This window comes from Dermochelys coriacea, chromosome 2, assembly GCF_009764565.3.
Source record: "Dermochelys coriacea isolate rDerCor1 chromosome 2, rDerCor1.pri.v4, whole genome shotgun sequence".
Taxonomy (NCBI): domain Eukaryota; kingdom Metazoa; phylum Chordata; order Testudines; family Dermochelyidae; genus Dermochelys; species Dermochelys coriacea.
The window spans coordinates 10,818,127-10,838,806 of record NC_050069.1 but is presented as its reverse complement, the minus strand read 5'-3'; the positions used below and the strand labels follow the sequence as shown (position 1 = coordinate 10,838,806).

General features: G+C 41.2%; 1 protein-coding gene across 5 annotated transcripts in view; it reads right to left on the bottom strand.

The window, feature by feature from the left end:
* The window catches only part of TRAPPC9 (trafficking protein particle complex subunit 9), an 874,505-nt gene that overhangs the window by 746,434 nt on the left and 107,391 nt on the right, over positions 1 to 20,680 (bottom strand). For all 5 annotated transcript variants that reach the window (XM_043507302.1, XM_043507301.1, XM_038389963.2 and 2 more), the window contains exon 12: positions 17,675 to 17,760. In XM_043507302.1, coding sequence (XP_043363237.1) covers positions 17,675 to 17,760 — 86 coding nt within the window. The remainder of the gene's footprint in view (positions 1 to 17,674; positions 17,761 to 20,680) is intronic.

Genomic DNA, 20,680 nt, shown 5'->3' with positions numbered 1-20,680 from the left:
AGCAAAAGTAGTATTTTTCAATTAACCTCATACAAACAAGTACTGTAGTCCAATCTCTATCATGAAAGTGCAGTTAACAAAATGTAGGCATTTTTTTTTGTTATATAACCGCACTCAAAAACAAAACAATGTAAAACTTTAGAGCTACAAGTCCACTCAGTCCTACTTCTTGTTCAGCCAATAACTAAGAGAAACAAAAAGAAAAGGAGTACTTGTGGCACCTTAGAGACTAACAAATTTATTAGAGCATAAGCTTTCATGAGCTACAGCTCACTTCATCAGATGCATTCGGTGGAAAATACAGTGGGGAGATTTATATACACACACACAGAGAACATGAAACAATGGTTTATATCATACACACTGTAAGGAGAGTGATCACTTAAGATGAGCCATGCCCAGCGGGGGGGGGGGGGGAAGAAGGAGGAAAACCTTTCATGGTGACAAGCAAGGTGGGCCATTTCCAGCAGTTAACAAGAATGTCTGAGGAACAGTGGGGGGTGGGGTGGGGGGTAGAAACAACATGGGGAAATAGTTTTACTTTGTGTAATGACTCATCCATTCCCAGTCTCTATTCAAGCCTAAGTTAATTGTATCCAGTTTGCAAATTAATTCCAATTCAGCAGTCTCTCGTTGGAGTCTGTTTTTGAAGCTTTTTTGTTGAAGGATAGCCAGTCTTAGGTCTGTGATCGAGTGACCAGAGAGATTGAAGTGTTCTCCAACTGGTTTTTGAATGTTTTAATTCTTGACGTCTGATTTGTGTCCATTCATTCTTTTACGTAGAGACTGTCCAGTTTGACACATGGCAGAGGGGCATTGCTGGCACATGATGGCATATATCACTTAGGTAGATGTGCAGGTGAACGAGCCTCTGATAGTGTGGCTGATGTGATTAGGCCCTATGATGGTGTCCCCTGAATAGGTATGTGGACATAGTTGGCAACGGCCTTTGTTGCAAGGATAGGTTCCTGGGTTAGTGGTTCTGTTGTGTGGTGTGTGGTTGCTGGTGAGTATTTGCTTCAGGTTGGGGGGCTGTCTGTAAGCAAGGACTGGTCTGTCTCCCAAGATCTGTGAGAGTGATGGCTCGTCCTTCAGGATAGGTTGTAGATCCTTGATGATGCGTTGGAGAGGTTTTAGTTGGGGGCTGAAAGTGATGGCTAGTGGCGTTCTGTTGTTTTCTTTGTTGGGCCTGTCCTGTAGTAGGTGACTTCTGGGTACTCTTCTGGCTCTGTCAATCTGTTTCTTCACTTCACTAGGTGGGTATTGTAGTTGTAAGAATGCATGACATCTTGTTGGTGTTAGTCTGTCTGAGGGGTTGGAGCAAATGCGGTTATATCGTAGAGCTTGGCTGTAGACAATGGATCTTGTGGTGTGATCTGGATGAAAGCTAGAGGCATGTAGGTAGGAATAGCGGTCAGTAGGTTTCCGATATAGGGTGGTGTTTATGTGACCATTGCTTCTTAGCACCGTAGTGTCCAGGAAGTGGATCTCTTGTGTGGACTGGTCCAGGCTGAGGTTGATGGTGGGATGGAAATTGTTGAAATCATGGTGGAATTCCTCAAGGGCTTCTTTTCCATGGGTCCAGATGATGAAGATGTCATCAATGTAGCGCAAGTAGAATAGGGGCATTAGGGGATGAGAGCTGCGAAAGCGTTGTTCTAAGTCAGCCATAAAAAGGTTGGCATACCGTGGGGCCATGAGGGTACCCATCGCACTGCCACTGATTTGAAGGTATACATTGTCCCCAAATGTGAAATAGTTATGGGTGTGGACAAAGTCACAAAGTTCAGCCACCAGGTTAGCCGTGACATTATCGGGGATACTATTCCTGATGGCTTGTAGTCCATCTTTGTGTGGAATGTTGGAGTAGAGGGCTTCTACATCCATAGTGGCTAGGATGTTGTTTTTAGGAAGATGACCAATGGATTGTAGTGTTTTTGTTTTTTGTGAGGTTTTTTGTTTGGTTTTTTTTTTTTTAAACTTTCGTGAGCTACAGCTCACTTCATCGGATGCATTTCGTGGAAAAAGCAGAGGAGAGATTTATATATATATATATATATATATATACACACACACACACACACACACACACACACACACACACAGAACATGAAACAATGGGTTATATCATACACACTGTAAGGAGAGTGATCACTTAAGATGAGCCATCACCGGCGGGGGGGGAAGAGGAGAAAAACCTTTCATGGTGACAAGCAAGGTGGGCCCTTTCCAGCAGTTAACAAGAATGTCTGAGGAATAGTGGGGGGTTGGGAGGGGGGGACAAATAACATGGGGAAATAGTTTTACTATGAAGTGAGCTGTAGCTCACAAAAGCTTATGCTCAAATAAATTTGTTAGTCTCCAAGGTGCCACAAGTAGTCCTTTTCTTTTTGCGAATACAGACTAACACGGCTGCTACTCTGAAACCTAAGAAAAACAAGTTTGTTTACATTTACAGGAGATAATATTGCCCACTTCTTAATTACGTCACCTGAAAGCAAGAACAGGCGTTCGCATGGCACTGCTGTAGCTGATGTTGCATGATATTTACGTGCCAGATGCACTAAAGATTCATATGCCTCTTCATGCTTTGGCCATCATTCCAGAGGATGTATTTCCATGCTGACGACGCTCGTTAAAAAAATAATGTATTAATTAAATTTGTGACTGAACTCCTTGGGGGAGAATTCTAAGTCTCCTGCTCTGTTTTACCCGTATTCTGCCATATGTATCATGTTATAGCAATCTCGGATGATGACCCAGCACATGCTGTTCGTTTTTAAAACCCTTTCACTGCTAATGTGACAAAATGCAAAGAAGACACCAATGTGAAATTTCTAAAGATAGATACAGCACTCGACTGAAGATTTAAGAAACTGAAGTGCCTTCCAAAATCTGAGAGGGATGAGGTGAGGAACATGCTTTCAGAAGTCTTAAAAGAGTGACACTCAGATGCACAAACTACAGAACCCAAACCACCAAAAAAGAAAAATCAATCTTCTGCTGGTGACATCTGACTGACGATGAAAATGAACATGTATTGGGCCACACTGCTTTGGATCGTTATCGAGCAGAACCCATCAGCAGCATGGACGCATGTCCACTGGAATGGTGGTTGAAGCATTAAGGGAAATATGAATCTTTAGCACACCGGGCATGTAAATATCTTGTGACGCCGGCTACAACAGTGCCATGCCAATGCCTGTTCTCACTTTCAGGTGACATTGTAAACAAGAAGCAGGCAGCATTATCTTCTACAAACGTAAACCAACTTTTCTGTCTGAGCGATGGCTGAACAAGTAGGAGGAGAGAGTTGACTTGTAGGCTCTAAAGTTTTACATTGTTTTGTTTTTGAATGCAGGGATTTTTTGGACATAATTCTACATTTGTAAATTCAACTTTTATGGTAAAGAGATTGCACTACAGTACTGGTATTAGGTGAATTGGAAAATACTATTTCTTTTTTTACAGTGCAAATATTTGTAATCAAAAATATAAAGTGAGCACTGTACACTCTGTATTCTGTGTTGTAAATGAAATCAATATATTTGAAAATGTAGAAAACATCCAAAAATATTTAAATAAATGGTATTCTATTATTGTTTAACAGTGTGATTAATTTTTTTAATCACGTGATTAATCACAATTAATTTCTTTAATCGCTTGACAACCCTAATAACCACCTAAATAAAATGTGACAGGTGAAAAATTGCTAAAATTACATGAGAATACTAAATTATTTCACGTAAGAGGAATAACTGACTGTTTTACTATAGAGCAATACAGGTAAGAGCTTTTTTTTGGGGGGGGGGGGGGTTGTTTTTAAAGAAAGCTTATCTCAAAATGACCTGAAGAACTCTGTGTAAGTTCTAAAGGTTGTCTCTTTCACCAACAGAAGTTGGTCCAATAAAAGATATTACCTCACCCAGGTTGTCTCTATCTCAATTTGTCACATGGTATCCAAAATTACACTGTGTTGATAAAAATCAAACTAGCCATCATTGCAACATATTTCTGTTATAATGCAGTGGTTGTGCAGCCTCATTCTAAGACTCTTAATTCTTAAACATTATCTGAATCTAACAACCTTTTTTATACAATTATCATTAGTTACAAAGGGAGATTCACAGTCTAAGAGATAAGCAGCTTCAAAAATGTATCGTCATACATCAGGCACTGTCACCATTATGTTCCATTATCTGGTGAAACTTTCAAGTGTTTAAGTACAAAGACAATAGGAAAAGGGTAAAAGATTTCTCAGTCAAAGAGAAAACTAAAATAAATCTTACTGTGCATAAGAGTTCCAACACTAAGGCTGAAGGCAAGATGCTTAACGTTAAATCTAAATCAACACAGATAAGCATCACACAATATGACATATCTAGCATGTATAAATGACAAGTCTGATATTTTGCTACTTGCCATTAGTAGAACTCAACAATATTTGTCCAACATTGCCCTCTAGTGCTTAGAAATCTTTAGATTAACATTGACAAATAAAGAAGTCTGAATCAGGGTCAATATCATTTACTTGAAAACACTGTAAATGTTTTACAAGTAAATGATACTGTGGGGGGAAGGGAAGCAGTGGTTGGGAGACGTTTTTCCTCTTGGAAAATCTTGTGCTGTGCTTTTTACAGCAGTAATAATACTGAACCAGTTCTCATTCTAATGTCTAAGTACTCAGAAAACTTTACGCCCTTCCATAAATAACTCTCATATTCCAGGCCTGCTCTAGATAAGGTATTACCACTATATTAAGTACCATTTGATTGTAATACTGATGGCAAATAATGTATGCGCACACTTTTTTCCACAGCCTACCCCTTCCCAAAAAAAAGGTTTAGGCAAGCAACAGAACAGGTTGGGATGTGATTTTTGTTTTTATACAAGAAGCATTATGTAGATTGGGGTGGTCAAACTATGGCCCGGGGGCCGCATCCGGCCCTCCGAATGTTTTAATCCGGTCCTCAAGCTCCAGCAGGTAAGTGGAGTCTGAGGCTAACCCTGCTCCGGTGCTCCAGCCAGGGAGTAGAGTCAGGGGCTTGCCCCACTCCACGCAGCTCCCAGAAGCAGGAGCACGTCCCCCATCCAGTTCCTACACACAGGGGCAGCCAGTGGGTTCCGCATGCTGCCCCCTCAGCTCCCATTGGCCAGGAACTAGAGCCAATGGGAGCTACAGGGGCGGAGACTGCGGACAGGACAGCATGTAGAGCCCACTGGCTGCCCCTACATGTAGGAGCCAGAGGGGGGATGTGCCGCTGCTTCTGGGAGCTGCTTGAGGTAAGCGTCGCCAGAGCCTGCACCCCTGATCCCCTCCCATGCCCCAACCCCCTGCTCCCTCCCACCCTCCAAACTCCTCAGTCCCAGACTGGAGCACCCTCCTGCACCCCCAACCCCGCAGCTCCAGCCAGAGGCCTCATCCCGCCCCCTGCCCCAGCCTGGAGCCCCAACCCGGAGCCCCAACCCGCACCCTGAACTCCTCATTTCTGGCCACATTCCAGAGTCCGCACCCCCAGCCAGAGTCCACACCTCAACCCCCAGTGTCGTGAGCATTCATGGCCCTCCATACAATTTCCATACCCAGATGTGGCCCTCGGGCCAAAAAGTTTGGCCACCCCGATATAGATGCGTTATTTTTTAAAAAAGTAATTTAGGGCGAACTAGACTATCTTGTTTGCAAATACCCTGTATGTCTCCTCATTCTATGTCTCTTCCTTTAGAGGGATACTGGCAATGATGTTTTTAGTTGATAAAAAATTGTTTGCTGATTCAACACACTAAGTAATACTCTGAATTTTTCCTGAGAAGAGGTCAGTTTTTTTTTATTTTATTTTTAAATAAACACCACACTAAGGGTTTTTGATCCCCTGTTGAGTTTATAAAGGCTATTTTGAGCAGTCAAAATTTTGAAAGCACCAAACATACTAAGACCTACACCTATCTTTTCCCTTTGTTCTTTTTGTACATACTTGCCTACTACACCTCATCAATGTAGTTTTTACTGTTAAAACCCCTCTCACAGAGGCTGGGGGCGGAAATATGCATAGATGTGTATTCCCCCAAGAGCAGTGTGTGAAATAGATGCAACTGATCATCATTAAACTGTGAAACTGATCACAACATGCTGTTAACACAAAGTCGACAAAAAGAAAAACCACAATAACTGTAGAGGTTATTTTTAACAATAGTACATAAAAAGCTTTTGGATGGAAATGCGATTTCCAAATTTACAGTAGATTCATAACCATTAAATTCTTGTTCATTAAATAAATAAAAAATTTAATAAACCACATTCTATGCCAGTTACAAGTAAGAGAGTGAAATATGAGGACTGATTCTAAAATGTATGCTGCTGAATGGTATGAACTAGCCATTTTTAAAGTTACTTAAATTATTTCTCAAACTATTTTCTAGCTATACATATGCTGTTTTCCAACATTCAATCATTAAAAATAGTTTATATCAAATGCTTCTTTGTATTTGTTAGTCTTCTTAAAACTTTGCAGCACCTTGTAGGACAAGTTCTGTATGTCTGACTGATCAGCTCAAGTAAACAAGAGTATTTTCAATCCATTAATCTTGTAACTATCACCATAAAGAGAAGAAAATTACATTTATCCAGTAAGATTCCAAAATTTTCTGAGCCTCTCCTATAAACATGCATTTGTCTTCAATGTGAAAACTAATAAACAAAGAAAACAATAAAGATGCTACACTCTTCGGGAACTTAGCCCCCCGAGTGTTTCTCCAAACTATTCTCATATTAGGCCTCAGCAGAGTTCAACAACAGAAACATCTTTTAAAACACCAGATTTTGGAGAACCCTGTGCCAAATAAGATTTACAAAGGCCTGTGGTAGCATTTTGCAACATTGAGGCAGAGGAGAGTTTGGCAACTGCAGCAGGAGTAGGAGCTAGGGTACTTATCACTGGGCAAGTTTTGACAGAATTTGAGTTTCTTGAGACTAAGCAAAGTATACACCTAGAATTTCAATTGTGCATCCAGGACACTGACATTCATTCCTAAAGTTGGCCCCAATACCCAGGTTAATGAAACAATTTTTACTCCTCATCATAATTTGAGTGGATATTATGAAGGCTGGTTTGCTTTTTTTTAGTTTGTTCCTGTTTTGGTTTGTGTTTGTTGTCCATACTATCTTTTGTAAGAACTTGTCTTGCTATGGCTGGCCCTAGGTACCCGATAAGTGTTCTGACAGCACCTTCTCTGACCAAGCCTATGTTTTCCCCTGCCTTCTGGCTCACAATACAAACTTGTTTTACCTCTGCATTCTAGTGACAAGTATTGCAATTCACCTTCCTACTGACAAAACCTCTCACTGAATTAGAATTTGCACAATGTGGAGACAAGGAAAAGACCAGATCTTAGAGGTGTTACAGAACAAGATGTCATGAGCTACAGCTCACTTCATCGGATGCATCCGATGAAGTGAGCTGTAGCTCACAAAAGCTTATGCTCTAATAAATTTGTTAGTCTCTAAGGTGCCACAAGTACTCCTTTTCTTTTTGCGAATACAGACTAACACGGCTGCTACTCTGAAACAGAACAAGATGTAGACATGACCTGTAAGTGTGGGGAAAGAGGAGAGGGGCCCAAATTATGTGGCTGAGTGACAGAAGATAGCATTGCTGTCAGCAGGAACAGAAAAGATGGGAAGCAAAGAGGTCTTGGGAGTTCTCAGCAGTTCAAATTTCATAGATTTCTTAAGCCAGAAGAACCATTATGACCACCTGGTCTGACCTCCTGAACACCACAAGCCACAGAACCTTACCCGTTAATTTCTGTTTCAAGCCCATTTAGCTTCTGTTTGAGCTATAGCATCTCTTTTACAAATATATGCAGTCTTAAGTGATTGAGAATCCACTATATTCCTAGGTATGTAGCTCTAATGTTTAAATTACCCTCCCTGTTAAAAACTCATGCCTTATTTCTAGTCTGAATTTGTCTAGCTTCTAGGCTTTCAGACATATTAAGCTGAAAGCAAAAACATCCTCGAGGATATGTTAGAGAAACAGACAAAGATGCAAGATTGGATGGGTGGAATAAGATCAGGAGTGGAGGTACATTTATGTATTATCTGATTAAAGGTGGCAGGGATAAGGGAAAGTGTGTAGGAGCAAGAAGACCAGGCGAAAGACAAAGCCCAGTATGATCCCAAGTTCTAGGCTGTTGGGAAATGAGGAACAGAAGGATTCAAAAGAATACGTGAAGACAGCACACGAGAGAGTGTGGGAAAGGAGAAGAAGAGAAATCATGCACACTGATGGACTGAAGGATAATGGAAGGGAAACAGGTGCGCAGTAATGAAGGAGATAAAGTGATTGAAACAAAAAGGGAAAGGCAAATGAAAAGTCATAGAACAAGTAGCATTTAGGGAAAACAAGGTTGAATGAAGAAAAGGAGTACTTGTGGCACCTTAAAGACTAACAAATTTATTAGAGCATAAGCTTTCGTGAGCTACAGCTCACTTCATCGGATGCATTTGGTGGAAAAAACAGAGGAGAGATTTATATACACACACACACACACACACACACACACAGAGAACATGAAACAATGGGTTTATCATACACACTGTAAGGAGATTTCAGAGTAGCAGCCGTGTTAGTCTGTATTCGCAAAAAGAAAAGGAGTACTTGTGGCACCTTAGAGACTAACAAATTTATTAGAGCATAAGCTTTCGTGAGCTACAGCTCACTTCATCGGATGCATTTGGTGGACTCCGATGAAGTGAGCTGTAGCTCACGAAAGCTTATGCTCTAATAAATTTGTTAGTCTCTAAGGTGCCACAAGTACTCCTTTTCTTTTTACTGTAAGGAGAGTGATCACTTAAGATAAGCAATCACCAACAGCAGGGGGGGGAAGGAGGAAAACCTTTCATGGTGACAAGCAGGTAGGCTAATTCCAGCAGTTAACAAGAATATCAGAGGAACAGTGGGGGGTGGGGTGGGAGGGAGAAATACCATGGGGAAATAGTTTTACTTTGTGTAATGACTCATCCATTCCCAGTCTCTATTCAAGCCTAAGTTAATTGTATCCAGTTTGCAAATTAATTCCAATTCAGCAGTCTCTCGTTGGAGTCTGTTTTTGAAGCTTTTTTGTTGAAGGATAGCCACTCTTAGGTCTGTGATCGAGTGACCAGAGAGATTGAAGTGTTCTCCAACTGGTTTTTGAATGTTATAATTCTTGACGTCTGATTTGTGTCCATTCATTCTTTTACGTAGAGACTGTCCAGTTTGGCCAATGTACATGGCAGAGGGGCATTGCTGGCACATGATGGCATATATCACATTGGTAGATGCGCAGGTGAACGAGCCTCTGATAGTGTGGCTGATGTGATTAGGCCCTATGATGGTATCCCCTGAATAGATATGTGGACAGAGTTGGCAACGGGCTTTGTTGCAAGGATAGGTTCCTGGGTTAGTGGTTCTGTTGTGTGGTGTGTGGTTGCTGGTGAGTATTTGCTTCAGATTGGGGGGCTGTCTGTAAGCAAGGACTGGTCTGTCTCCCAAGATCTGAGAGAGCGATGGCTCGTCCTTCAGGATAGGTTGTAGATCCTTGATGATGCGTTGGAGAGGTTTTAGTTGGGGGCTGAAGGTGATGGCTAGTGGCGTTCTGTTGCTTTCTTTGTTGGGCCTGTCCTGTAGTAGGTGACTTCTGGGTACTCTTCTGGCTCTGTCAATCTGTTTCTTCACTTTAGCAGGTGGGTATTGTAGTTGTAGGAATGCATGATAGACCCACAGAGACCTTCCTGCCAACACTACAAAAAGAAGGATTCTGGGTGGACTCCTCCTGAAGGTCGAAACAGCAGCCTGGATTTCTACATAGACTGCTTCCGCCGACGTGCACGAGCTGAAATTGTGGAAAAGCAGCATCGCTTACCCCATAACCTCAGCCATGCAGAACACAGTGCCATCCACAGCCTCAGAAACAACTCTGACATCATAATCAAAAAAGCTGACAAAGGAGGTGCTGTCGTCATCATGAATAGGTCGGAGTATGAACAAGAGGCTACTAGGCAGCTCTCCAACACCACTTTCTACAAGCTATTACCCTCTGATCCCACTGAGAGTTACCAAAAGAAACTACAGCATTTGCTCAAGAAACTCCCTGAAAAAGCACAAGAACAAATCCGCACAGACACACCCCTGGAGCCCCGACCTGGGGTATTCTATCTGCTACCCAAGATCCATAAACCTGGAAATCCTGGACGCCCCATCATCTCAGGCATTGGCACCCTGACAGCAGGATTGTCTGGCTATGTAGACTCCCTCCTCAGGCCCTTCGTTACCAGCACTCCCAGCTATCTCCGAGACACCACCGATTTCCTGAGGAAACTACAGTCCATTGGTGATCTTCTTAAAAACACCATCCTAGCCACTATGGATGTAGAAGCCCTCTACACCAACATTCCACACAAAGATGGACTACGAGCCGTCAGGAACAGTATCCCCGATACTGTCACGGCTAATCTGGTGGCTGAACTTTGTGACTTTGTCCTGACCCATAACTATTTCACATTTGGTGACAATGTATACCTTCAAATCAGCGGCACTGCGATGGGTACCCGCATGGCCCCACAGTATGCCAACATTTTTATGGCTGACTTAGAACAACGCTTCCTCAGCTCTCGTCCCCTAATGCCCCTACTCTACTTGCGCTACATCGATGACATCTTCATCATCTGGACCCATGGAAAAGAAGCTCTTGAGGAATTCCACCATGATTTCAACAATTTCCATCCCACCATCAACCTCAGCCTGGACCAGTCCACACAAGAGATCCACTTCCTGGACACTACGGTGCTAATAAGCGATGGTCACAAACACCACCCTATATCGGAAACCTACTGACCGCTATTCCTACCTACACGCCTCTAGCTTTCATCCAGATCAAACCACTCGATCCATTGTCTACAGCCAAGCGCTACGATATAACCGCATTTGCTCCAACCCCTCAGACAGAGACAAACACCTACAAGATCTCTATCATGCATTCCTACAACTACAATAGCCACCTGCTGAAGTGAAGAAACAGATTGACAGAGCCAAAAGAGTACCCAGAAGTCACCTACTACAGGACAGGCCCAACAAAGAAAACAACAGAACGCCACTAGCCATCACCTTCAGCCCCCAACTAAAACCTCTCCAACGCATCATCAAGGATCTACAACCTATCCTGAAGGACGAGCCATCGCTCTCTCAGATCTTGGGAGACAGACCAGTCCTTGCTTACAGACAGCCCCCCAATCTGAAGCAAATACTCACCAGCAATCACACACCACACAACAGAACCACTAACCCAGGAACCTATCCTTGCAACAAAGCCCGTTGCCAACTCTGTCCACATATCTATTCGGGGGATACCATCATAGGGCCTAATCATATCAGCCACACTATCAGAGGCTCGTTCACCTGCGCATCTACCAATGTGATATATGCCATCATGTGCCAGCAATGCCCCTCTGCCATGTACATTGGCCAAACTGGACAGTCTCTACGTAAAAAAATGAATGGATACAAATCAGACGTCAAGAATTATAACATTGAAAAACCAGTTGGAGAACACTTCAATCTCTCTGGTCACTCGATCACAGACCTAAGAGTGGCTATCCCTCAACAAAAAAGCTTCAAAAACAGACTCCAATGAGAGACTGCTGAATTGGAATTAATTTGCAAACTGGATACAATTAACTTAGGCTTGAATAGAGACTGGGAACGGATGAGTCATTACACAAAGTAAAACTATTTCCCCATGGTATTTCTCCCTCCCACCCCACCCCCCGCTGTTCCTCTGATATTCTTGTTAACTGCTGGAATTAGCCTACCTGCTTGTCACCATGAAAGGTTTTCCTCCTTCCCCCCCCTGCTGTTGGTGATGACTTATCTTAAGTGATCACTCTCCTTACAGTGTGTATGATAAACCCATTGTTTCATGTTCTCTGTGTGTGTGTGTGTGTGTATATAAATCTCTCCTCTGTTTTTTCCACCAAATGCATCCGATGAAGTGAGCTGTAGCTCACGAAAGCTTATGCTCTAATAAATTTGTTAGTCTCTAAGGTGCCACAAGTACTCCTTTTCTTTTTGCGAATACAGACTAACACGGCTGCTACTCTGAAAAAGGTTGAATGAGTGGCCCTTTAGATAAGTCCAAGTGTTGATTCAGAGTTTAAGGTCAAAGAAGGAGGGAGGCTAAGCACCAGACAACACATCAATACTGCAGTTGGCCAGGATGAGGTGAGAGAATGTGACTGTTATGAGAAGGAGAATCAGGTGTCAAATCAGACTAAAATGGATGGGAGGGATTCAGGTGAACTGTAGATGTACATTATTAAACCGAAAAGCATAAAATTTATATTAAACCATAAACTTTTAGTTGATCAAATGGCAAGACCAAGAAATTTATATTTCATTCTTGTCATAATATGCAAACTTTTGGATCACAAAAATACACGTACAATACCAGAGCACATTTGAGCAACTGAATCAAAATTTATTTTGTACTTGTAAGACTACAGAAATTCACAACAGCATCCCACAATAAAGCACTATATATATTTTTAGAACACTGAATAGGAAATTAAAAATAACTGAAGTCATGAACTTATATGATTTGAATGTCTGCTTTCCTCAGGGATGACAATAAAAATGAAACCCAAAGGACTTCAACAAATAATGAAATTTTATGATGCGTAGCCAAAGATTTTAGTTTATTGCTCATTTATTATGTGGTTATGATTAACTAACATGATATGTCATATATAATCATATGTTAAACAGAGTTAAATTGTAGGATTATAGAAGTATAAAATTGATCAGTAGTTAGAAGGGATAATTATGTATTCAATATTTAAGTAAGTAGGGCTGAAATGCCAGGCCTACAAGCTGAGTTTTAGCTTAGCTATTTTAGGCCTTGGTGATAAGAAATGCTGATGCAAGTAAGTGACCAAAGAATAACCCAATGCCCTAAGATAATGGGAAAAGATGTACCAGTGGGTGATACTATAAAAAATTAACTGTAAAAGTAATTTTTGCTTACAAGATACCCAGTAATCAAATTTTTCTAACATATGCCCTAACCGCAAAGTGTACTATGTGCAGAAATGCTAATGAGGTATAGTCAGAATTACATTATAAAAGAAGGTGCCCAGAGTGGGAAAATTGAGCTCCCTAAAGGAAACTCCAGCAAGAATCATCCCTCTACCGATGATCAATCCAAGAGATACTCATCTGACCCTAACACTATTGTTAAGAATGTGAGTACATCTCCACCCTGAAACAACATGAATTTGGATATAATGCGGTAAAGCAGCACTCTGGGGGGCAGGGCTGCACGCTCCAGCAGATCAGTGTGTCTAGCTCCAACACGCTGCTCTGAGTGGCGTGTTAAGGGTGCTGGGCCAGGGCCGAGGGGTTGGATAAGGACAGAGGGTCTCAGGGGGTGGTCAGGGGACAGGGGAGGCTGGAAGGTTCAGAGGTTCTGGGGGTGGAGTGGTCAGGGGACGGGGGCATTGGATAGGGCATGGGAGTCCCAGGGGGACTGTCAGGGGGTGGGGGTGTGGATAGGGATCAGGGCAGTCAGGGAACAGGGAGGTTTGGTAGGGGGTGGGGTCCTGGGGGTGATTAGGGACGGGGAGGGTCTCTCGAGGGAGCAGTCGGGGGACAAGGAGAAGGGGGGTTTAGATAGGGGTGGGGTCTTGGGAGGGGTGGCTAGCGGCAGGGGGTCTCTGGAGGAGGTAGTCAGGAGACAAGGAGTGGGGGGGTTGGATGGGTTGGGGGTTCTGAGGGGCTAATCAGGGGGCGGGAAGTGACTATTAATAACGGAAATGCTCGAGGCTAAAGTAAGTTCGATATAACGCAGTTTCACCTACAACACGGTAAAATTTTTTGGATCCCAAGGACCACGTTATATGGGGCTAGAGGCATATAACTATATTTGTAACTTGTGCATAGGTCTGTATAGAATTTCTTTATGCTTGGATAATCGTAACTGATTGTAACTTTAATAAAACTTGTAAAACAGATAGACCTTGTACTTGTGAACCTATGTGTGGTCACTACCCTTGGCCTTTATGTGTTCCTAAAGACTCTAAATCTAAAGCAAGCAACAGAGGCGACTTTCACTCTGTTAAGCTTGAAATTGTAGCCGCCTGAGCTGAACCCACAGTAGTATACCACCACGTTACAAAATTTACTTTAAATAAAATAAAAGGCTACAAATGCTAATAACTGTATCTATAGTAGCACAAACATTACAATTGGTGTGTGCATAGCACATACGTACTGATTAGAAGCATCTACACAAGTAAACGTACATTCATACTTCACAACTATCTGTGCAAGCATGTTTACCCTGATTAAACAGTTCTATTAACAAATAATCAGATCCAAAGATTTTGTCATGTAATGAACAAGCTGCACATTAATTATATAGCCTGTAAACCAGGTTTTTAGTTGAGAGTTCCTAAAGATATATGAATTATTTTATGAAATAATTAAATAAAAAACGGAGTCAATGTAATTTGGACTCTCATCTTCCCTTTTATGTTTATATGTGTTAGACAGAATCCTGTTAAAGCAGCTAGCATGGCAAGCTATCAGTATGAGTTTTATTATACTACAAAATGTGATCTGTAGTGGCTAGAAAGATGTTTTAATAATTATGCTATGCAATGTCATATGGTTGTGTATATCATCTTACTAGCCACTTCAGTGGACATAGTGGACATCATAGGGCCTAATCACATCAGCCACACTATCAGAGGCTCGTTCACCTGCGCATCTACCAATGTGATATATGCCATCATGTGCCAGCAATGCCCCTCTGCCATGTACATTGGCCAAACTGGACAGTCTCTACGTAAAAGAATGAATGGACACAAATCAGACGTCAAGAATTATAACATTCAAAAACCAGTTGGAGAACACTTCAATCTCTCTGGTCACTCGATCACAGACCTAAGAGTGGCTATACTTCAACAAAAAAGCTTCAAAACAGACTCCAACGAGAGACTGCTGAATTGGAATTAATTTGCAAACTGGATACAATTAACTTAGGCTTGAATAGAGACTGGGAATGGATGAGTCATTACACAAAGTAAAACTATTTCCCCATGGTATTTCTCCCTCCCACCCCACCCCCCACTGTTCCTCTGATATTCTTGTTAACTGCTGGAAATAGCCTACCTTGCTTGTCACCATGAAAGGTTTTCCTCCTTCCCCCCCCTGCTGCTGGTGATGGCTTATCTTAAGTGATCACTCTCCTTACAGTGTGTATGATAAACCCATTGTTTCATGTTCTCTCTGTGTGTGTATATAAATCTCTCCTCTGTTTTTTCCACCAAATGCATCCGATGAAGTGAGCTGTAGCTCACGAAAGCTTATGCTCTAATAAATTTGTTAGTCTCTAAGGTGCCACAAGTACTCCTTTTCTTTTTGCGAATACAGACTAACACGGCTGCTACTCTGAAACCAGTGGACATAGTGAAACACTAGATGACTGTAATGATCAGAAAGAAAACAAAAGTTAAGAAAAGAAATACATTATTACAATGATACAACTAGTAATACAACTCCTGTGGGACACCGGAGCCAGCAGTTGAAGTTTATATTAAAAATCACAGCTCCTCAGCATTTAATAACTTCATATTTCTCAGGTTAAAAAGTTTTGTGGAGGTGAATACGTAACAAAATAAATCTGAACACCACTGATAAATTTGCCTTTTGGTATTATGTGGGTGAAAGCTATACAAATCATTAGCTTCTGAGCAAGCACAGCAATTACTTTCCATATCATGCATAGACAATAACTCTCCTTCTGCATAAATGGCGCATGAGCAATGCAAATGCATGGAGGCAGGAATAAAGACGAAAATTATGCAAGTCTACAAAGCTGACTTTGGTTTTACCTATACAGAAACCTAAACAACAAGAAAAACAATTAATGAAAATATACAGAAACTATGTTACAAGAAAGGGCAAAGCAGGATTACTTCAATGTCAACATTATTTTTCAGCCTCATTTTTTTCTTTTTGTAATTTAGAAAATGAAAAACAAATATCCCAGAACTTTGCATTTTCTTGCTTGTAAGAGTTTGCCATGGAGGATGTGACACTTACCCAATCTTAATTTATTTCAAAATTAGCCTTTGTTAAATCGATTACATGTACTGTGGTTTATATTATTATTATTGATATGTACTGCAGTACTGCCCAGAGCCTCAAACACGTATCATTGGCTACGCACTGAACACAACAAGAGGACATTCTGTATGCCAAAAAGCTCACAATCTAGGTAATCAGTTTGTCAAGTGAAGTCCTTGAGATCCTCAGATGAATTTTTTAAATACAGTAACTCCCCACTTAACGTTGTCCCAGTTAACATTGTCTTGTTAATAGGTCGCTGATCTATTAGAGAACATACTCCTTTAAAGTCCTGCAATGTTCCCTTTTAACGCTGTTTCGCTCCCCCTGCCCAGTGCTCCTGCCCAAAAGCGCCGGGCAAGCGGGCAGAACGGGGCAAGCCCCTGCACCCCGACACCACTCCGCCACTGCCTCAACCAAGCTTCATAATCCTCATTGGTGAGTACAGTATTCGTTTGTTTAAAATTATTTAAAACGTATACTGTATATGTATATAGTGTCTTTTGTCTGGCAAAAAAAATTTCACTGGAACCTAAACCCCCCTATTTACATTCATTCTTATAGGGAAACTGGATTCGAGTAGCACTGCATTTTTCAAGAACCTAACTAGGACGTTAAGTGAGGAGTTACTGTAGTCTCTCATCCTCTTCACCATCTATGGCTTCTTCCCCTACGTTCCTCCCACTCTCACTCTTTGTGCTTTAGATGTGTGTGGCGGGGGTTAATCTCTTATCAAGCTAGGGAGGATATCAAAAGTTGAGGCAATCTTATGGATGGGGAATTCTTAGGCCAGTTTGAATCCAGGGCAGAGATGAGAAGAGGTACAGTACACAGCAGCATAGCAACCTGAAGATGTGCCCTGATAATTCTGACAATCATTCCCTGGGCTAAGAAGATGCTTAGCCTATGGATTCAGGGTCTGGTTATTCAGTCCAGGATATGGTTATTGTCCAGCAAAGAATAACCATAAGATATTTAAATAACCATGCAGCCATTATACGCCAGTCCTCAGTGTTCAGGGATCTGTACATCAGTAATTGTAAAGCATCCATGCACTCTGAATGGCAAAGAATTTCATTTCACTGTCATAATAATTCATAGATTCTAAGGCCATTGTGATCATGTAGTCCAATCTTCTGTACGGCACAAACCAAAGAACTTCCCCAAAATAATTCCTAGAGCACATCTTTTAAAAAAAAAAAAAAACAATCTTGATTTAAAAATTGTCAGTGAATGAGAATCCACCACAACTCTTAGTAAATTCTTCCTATGGTTAATTACTCACTGTTAAAAATGTATGCCTTATTTCTAATATCAGTTGTCTAGTACAGAAGGTGAGAAGGGCTAAATGACGCAATGATGTTATATGACTAAGAATTTCTCTATCGGTTTAATACAGTTTTAACAGTTTGCTTTACATAAAAACAATACTGGAAAATTTAATGGTGCAGAATTGAAAAAATATTGTGTCACAAAATAATGATAAAAGAACAATTTGGAAAAATACATACCATGTTTTCTACTCTGAGTTCAAAAGGCATAGGATTGTACACCATCAGCTGAACTTCACATACATCTCCTTGGACCCACTGGAAGTCTGTAAAAAATAATTACACATTTAAAACCGGAAGTGTACCCTAACAGCAGTCCTAACTGCTGCTGACATATTGCTACAGAGATGCTAGTACTCAGAGCTATCCCTACGGTCAAATGCAAATTCCCAGATTTCCAGACTACTGTACCTCTTTCAGGAGTCTGATGTGTCTTGCGTACCCCCACGTTTCACCTCACATAAAAACTACTTGCTTACAAAATTAGACATAAAAATACAGAAACGTCACAGCACACTGTTGCTGAATAATTGCTTATTTTCCCATTTTTACCATATAATTCTAAAATAAATCAACTGGAATATAAATATTGTACTTGCATTTCAGCATATAGTATATAGAGCAGTATAAACATGTCATTGTCTATATGAAATTTTAGTTTGCACTGACTTTGCTAGTGCTTTTTATGTAGCCTGTTGTAAAACTAGGCAAATATCTAGATGAGTTGATGTACCCCCGGAAGACCTCCGCGTACCCCCAGAGATGCATATACTCCTGGTTGATAACCACTGTGTTAGGGGACCGGAAGTGCAAAGGCTAGAGGTGGATTGGTTACCTTAATGAGCTGCGGGACCGTACAAACAAATAAATGGCAGTTCTTGCCCCAAAGAGCTTAATCCTACGAGGTACTAAGTACTCTGGTAACAATCCAAAAAACGCACTTAAACACATGCTTAGCTTTAAACACTTGAGAAGTCCCATTGACTTCTGTGGTGGCTACTTACATGCTTAAGTGCTTTTCTGGATCTGGGCCTGAGTGCTCAGCGCCTCATGGAATCAAGTACCAGAATGCAACAGGATGGTAACGAGTGAACACAACACAGGGAAAGAATGAGGAAAGAGTGGCAGTAATAGGAACACAAGTTTTCGTGTATATGAGCTGAGTATGATTTGGCAGCTTCATTTATTTAAAAAAAAAATAAGAGGACCAGTGACACTGATAAATCAATCACTAACAGGAGACCTGATTAACCATTAGTTGAGAACCTCATGCACTCCCTTTTAATTCTCTTCAGGAAAGAATAGGTAACTTGGGAGCTTTTTATTGAGGGTAGCAAAGAAGACTCAGAATTAAGTATACCATACCAAGTACAGAGACATACCAACATTACAAAATAAATTCATTCAATTTTAGAAGTATAAACAAGCATGAGGATTAAGGAGAAAGATCAAGGAATACCAGTAATTGGGAAATGCTTAATCACAGAGGTCTCACTATCGTAGTAGCTGGAATGCAGAGATTCTGGTTGCAGCTTTCAAAGTATTTCAGAGCTTTGGCTTTCTCCATATTTTAACATACTTTGTTAGCACCCCCTTGTCAGGATAATATTAGTAAGTGGACTGCATAAATCAAGACTTCTTGTTTAACATGAAACTAATTCACATGCTGAAATTGGCTGTACTTTAATTACACATTCACAACCATTTACTACTGTCTGATTACATTTTCTTAGCAATATTACAGAAGGCTTAAGAGATAGGTTTTTAATGCAAATGTTTAACTCCAATTAATGCTAGTAGGAATTAAGGATATGCACTGTGAGACGAATATAACCTCTTAAAAAGCATGAAACTGCAAATGAAAACTATCAGACAAACTGCTGATTGAATGAAGAATATTATTCATAAACCATAACTTGTGATTTTTTGTTAGTGCCCAAAATGAAGTAGACACTTGCCAATTACATCAAGAGGCCATTACTCATACACAGAGCATAGATTAAAGATGAATTCCTTATTGCGCTCTCAAACAATAGACTCCTTCCCTGCTGCCCAGTGCAAGGGTGGGTCCTTGCAAGTGTGAGCTACAATAGGACAGAAACGTCAATGAACAATTATGGTGTATGTGCTCTAAGATCACTAGTCTCTAAGATGCCACAAGTACTCCTTTTCTTTTCTTTTGCGAATACAGACTAATACACGGCTGCTACTCTGAAACTAGTCCAGGACTGTAATGGTACTGCCAGGGCCAGCCAATACCTAACCCTCTATTCATTTTTCCATTTTCTCATTCATCCCCCATGGAAGAGTCATTTGCCCAGCTCCACAACAATGCACTGGGGTCCAAAATTGCAGACATCCTTAGGATTCCTGAGATGGTAAAGGGAAACCCGCTGGTGCTGCTAGAAGCAGATGGAGTGGTGGAGCCATGTGACACCCCAAATTCCTGGCTCCATGGAAGATGAGGAGCAGAGGGGTCTTGGATACCTCCGTTTCCTACCTCTTAGTGATCCTGGCAGGCCCAGCTGACAAAATTATTCTTCCTGGAGCCTTTTTAAAGGACCACTCCACATGACAACTTTCAGGAGATATTTAGCCCATATTGCACTGTTGGAAGGAGAAGGGGTAGTGGTCCCCAACCTTTTTTGTAGGAATAGCATATTGCTATTCCCAGAAGGCTGTGGCGGGTGCCTGACAAGTCACCGCCGAAACACGGCGGTGGGAAGAAGCGTCACCGCTGAAACAACAACACTTCTCGGCGGCATTTCGGCAGTGGGGTGTCCTGCGGGCGCACAAAAATGCCCTGGCAGGCACTGTGTTGGGGACCCCTGTGATAGCTGAAGCCACATATTCTCAAAAATACTAGCTTTGCAGGGAGAAGTTGGGGGATTCCTCTAGCCCCTGCCACTTACTAACAGCCATTATGAATGGTATACTAGTCAAATAAAATTATGAAACGTTATTAGGTGGTTCCTACTGGGGATATATTGTACACCTCTTACTTCTGTAGATGCTAAGTCAGTATTTTATAACACTGATCACTTTAACTGGGTCACAAATATCTTTGGTTTTATTTCTCATAACAACCATGATACTAAAGCTATTTAATAGGACTATAATAATCCAATGTAATATTTAAAATATAATCAATTCCAAAAAAGCTTATCTTATGAGAGCTATAGAGCT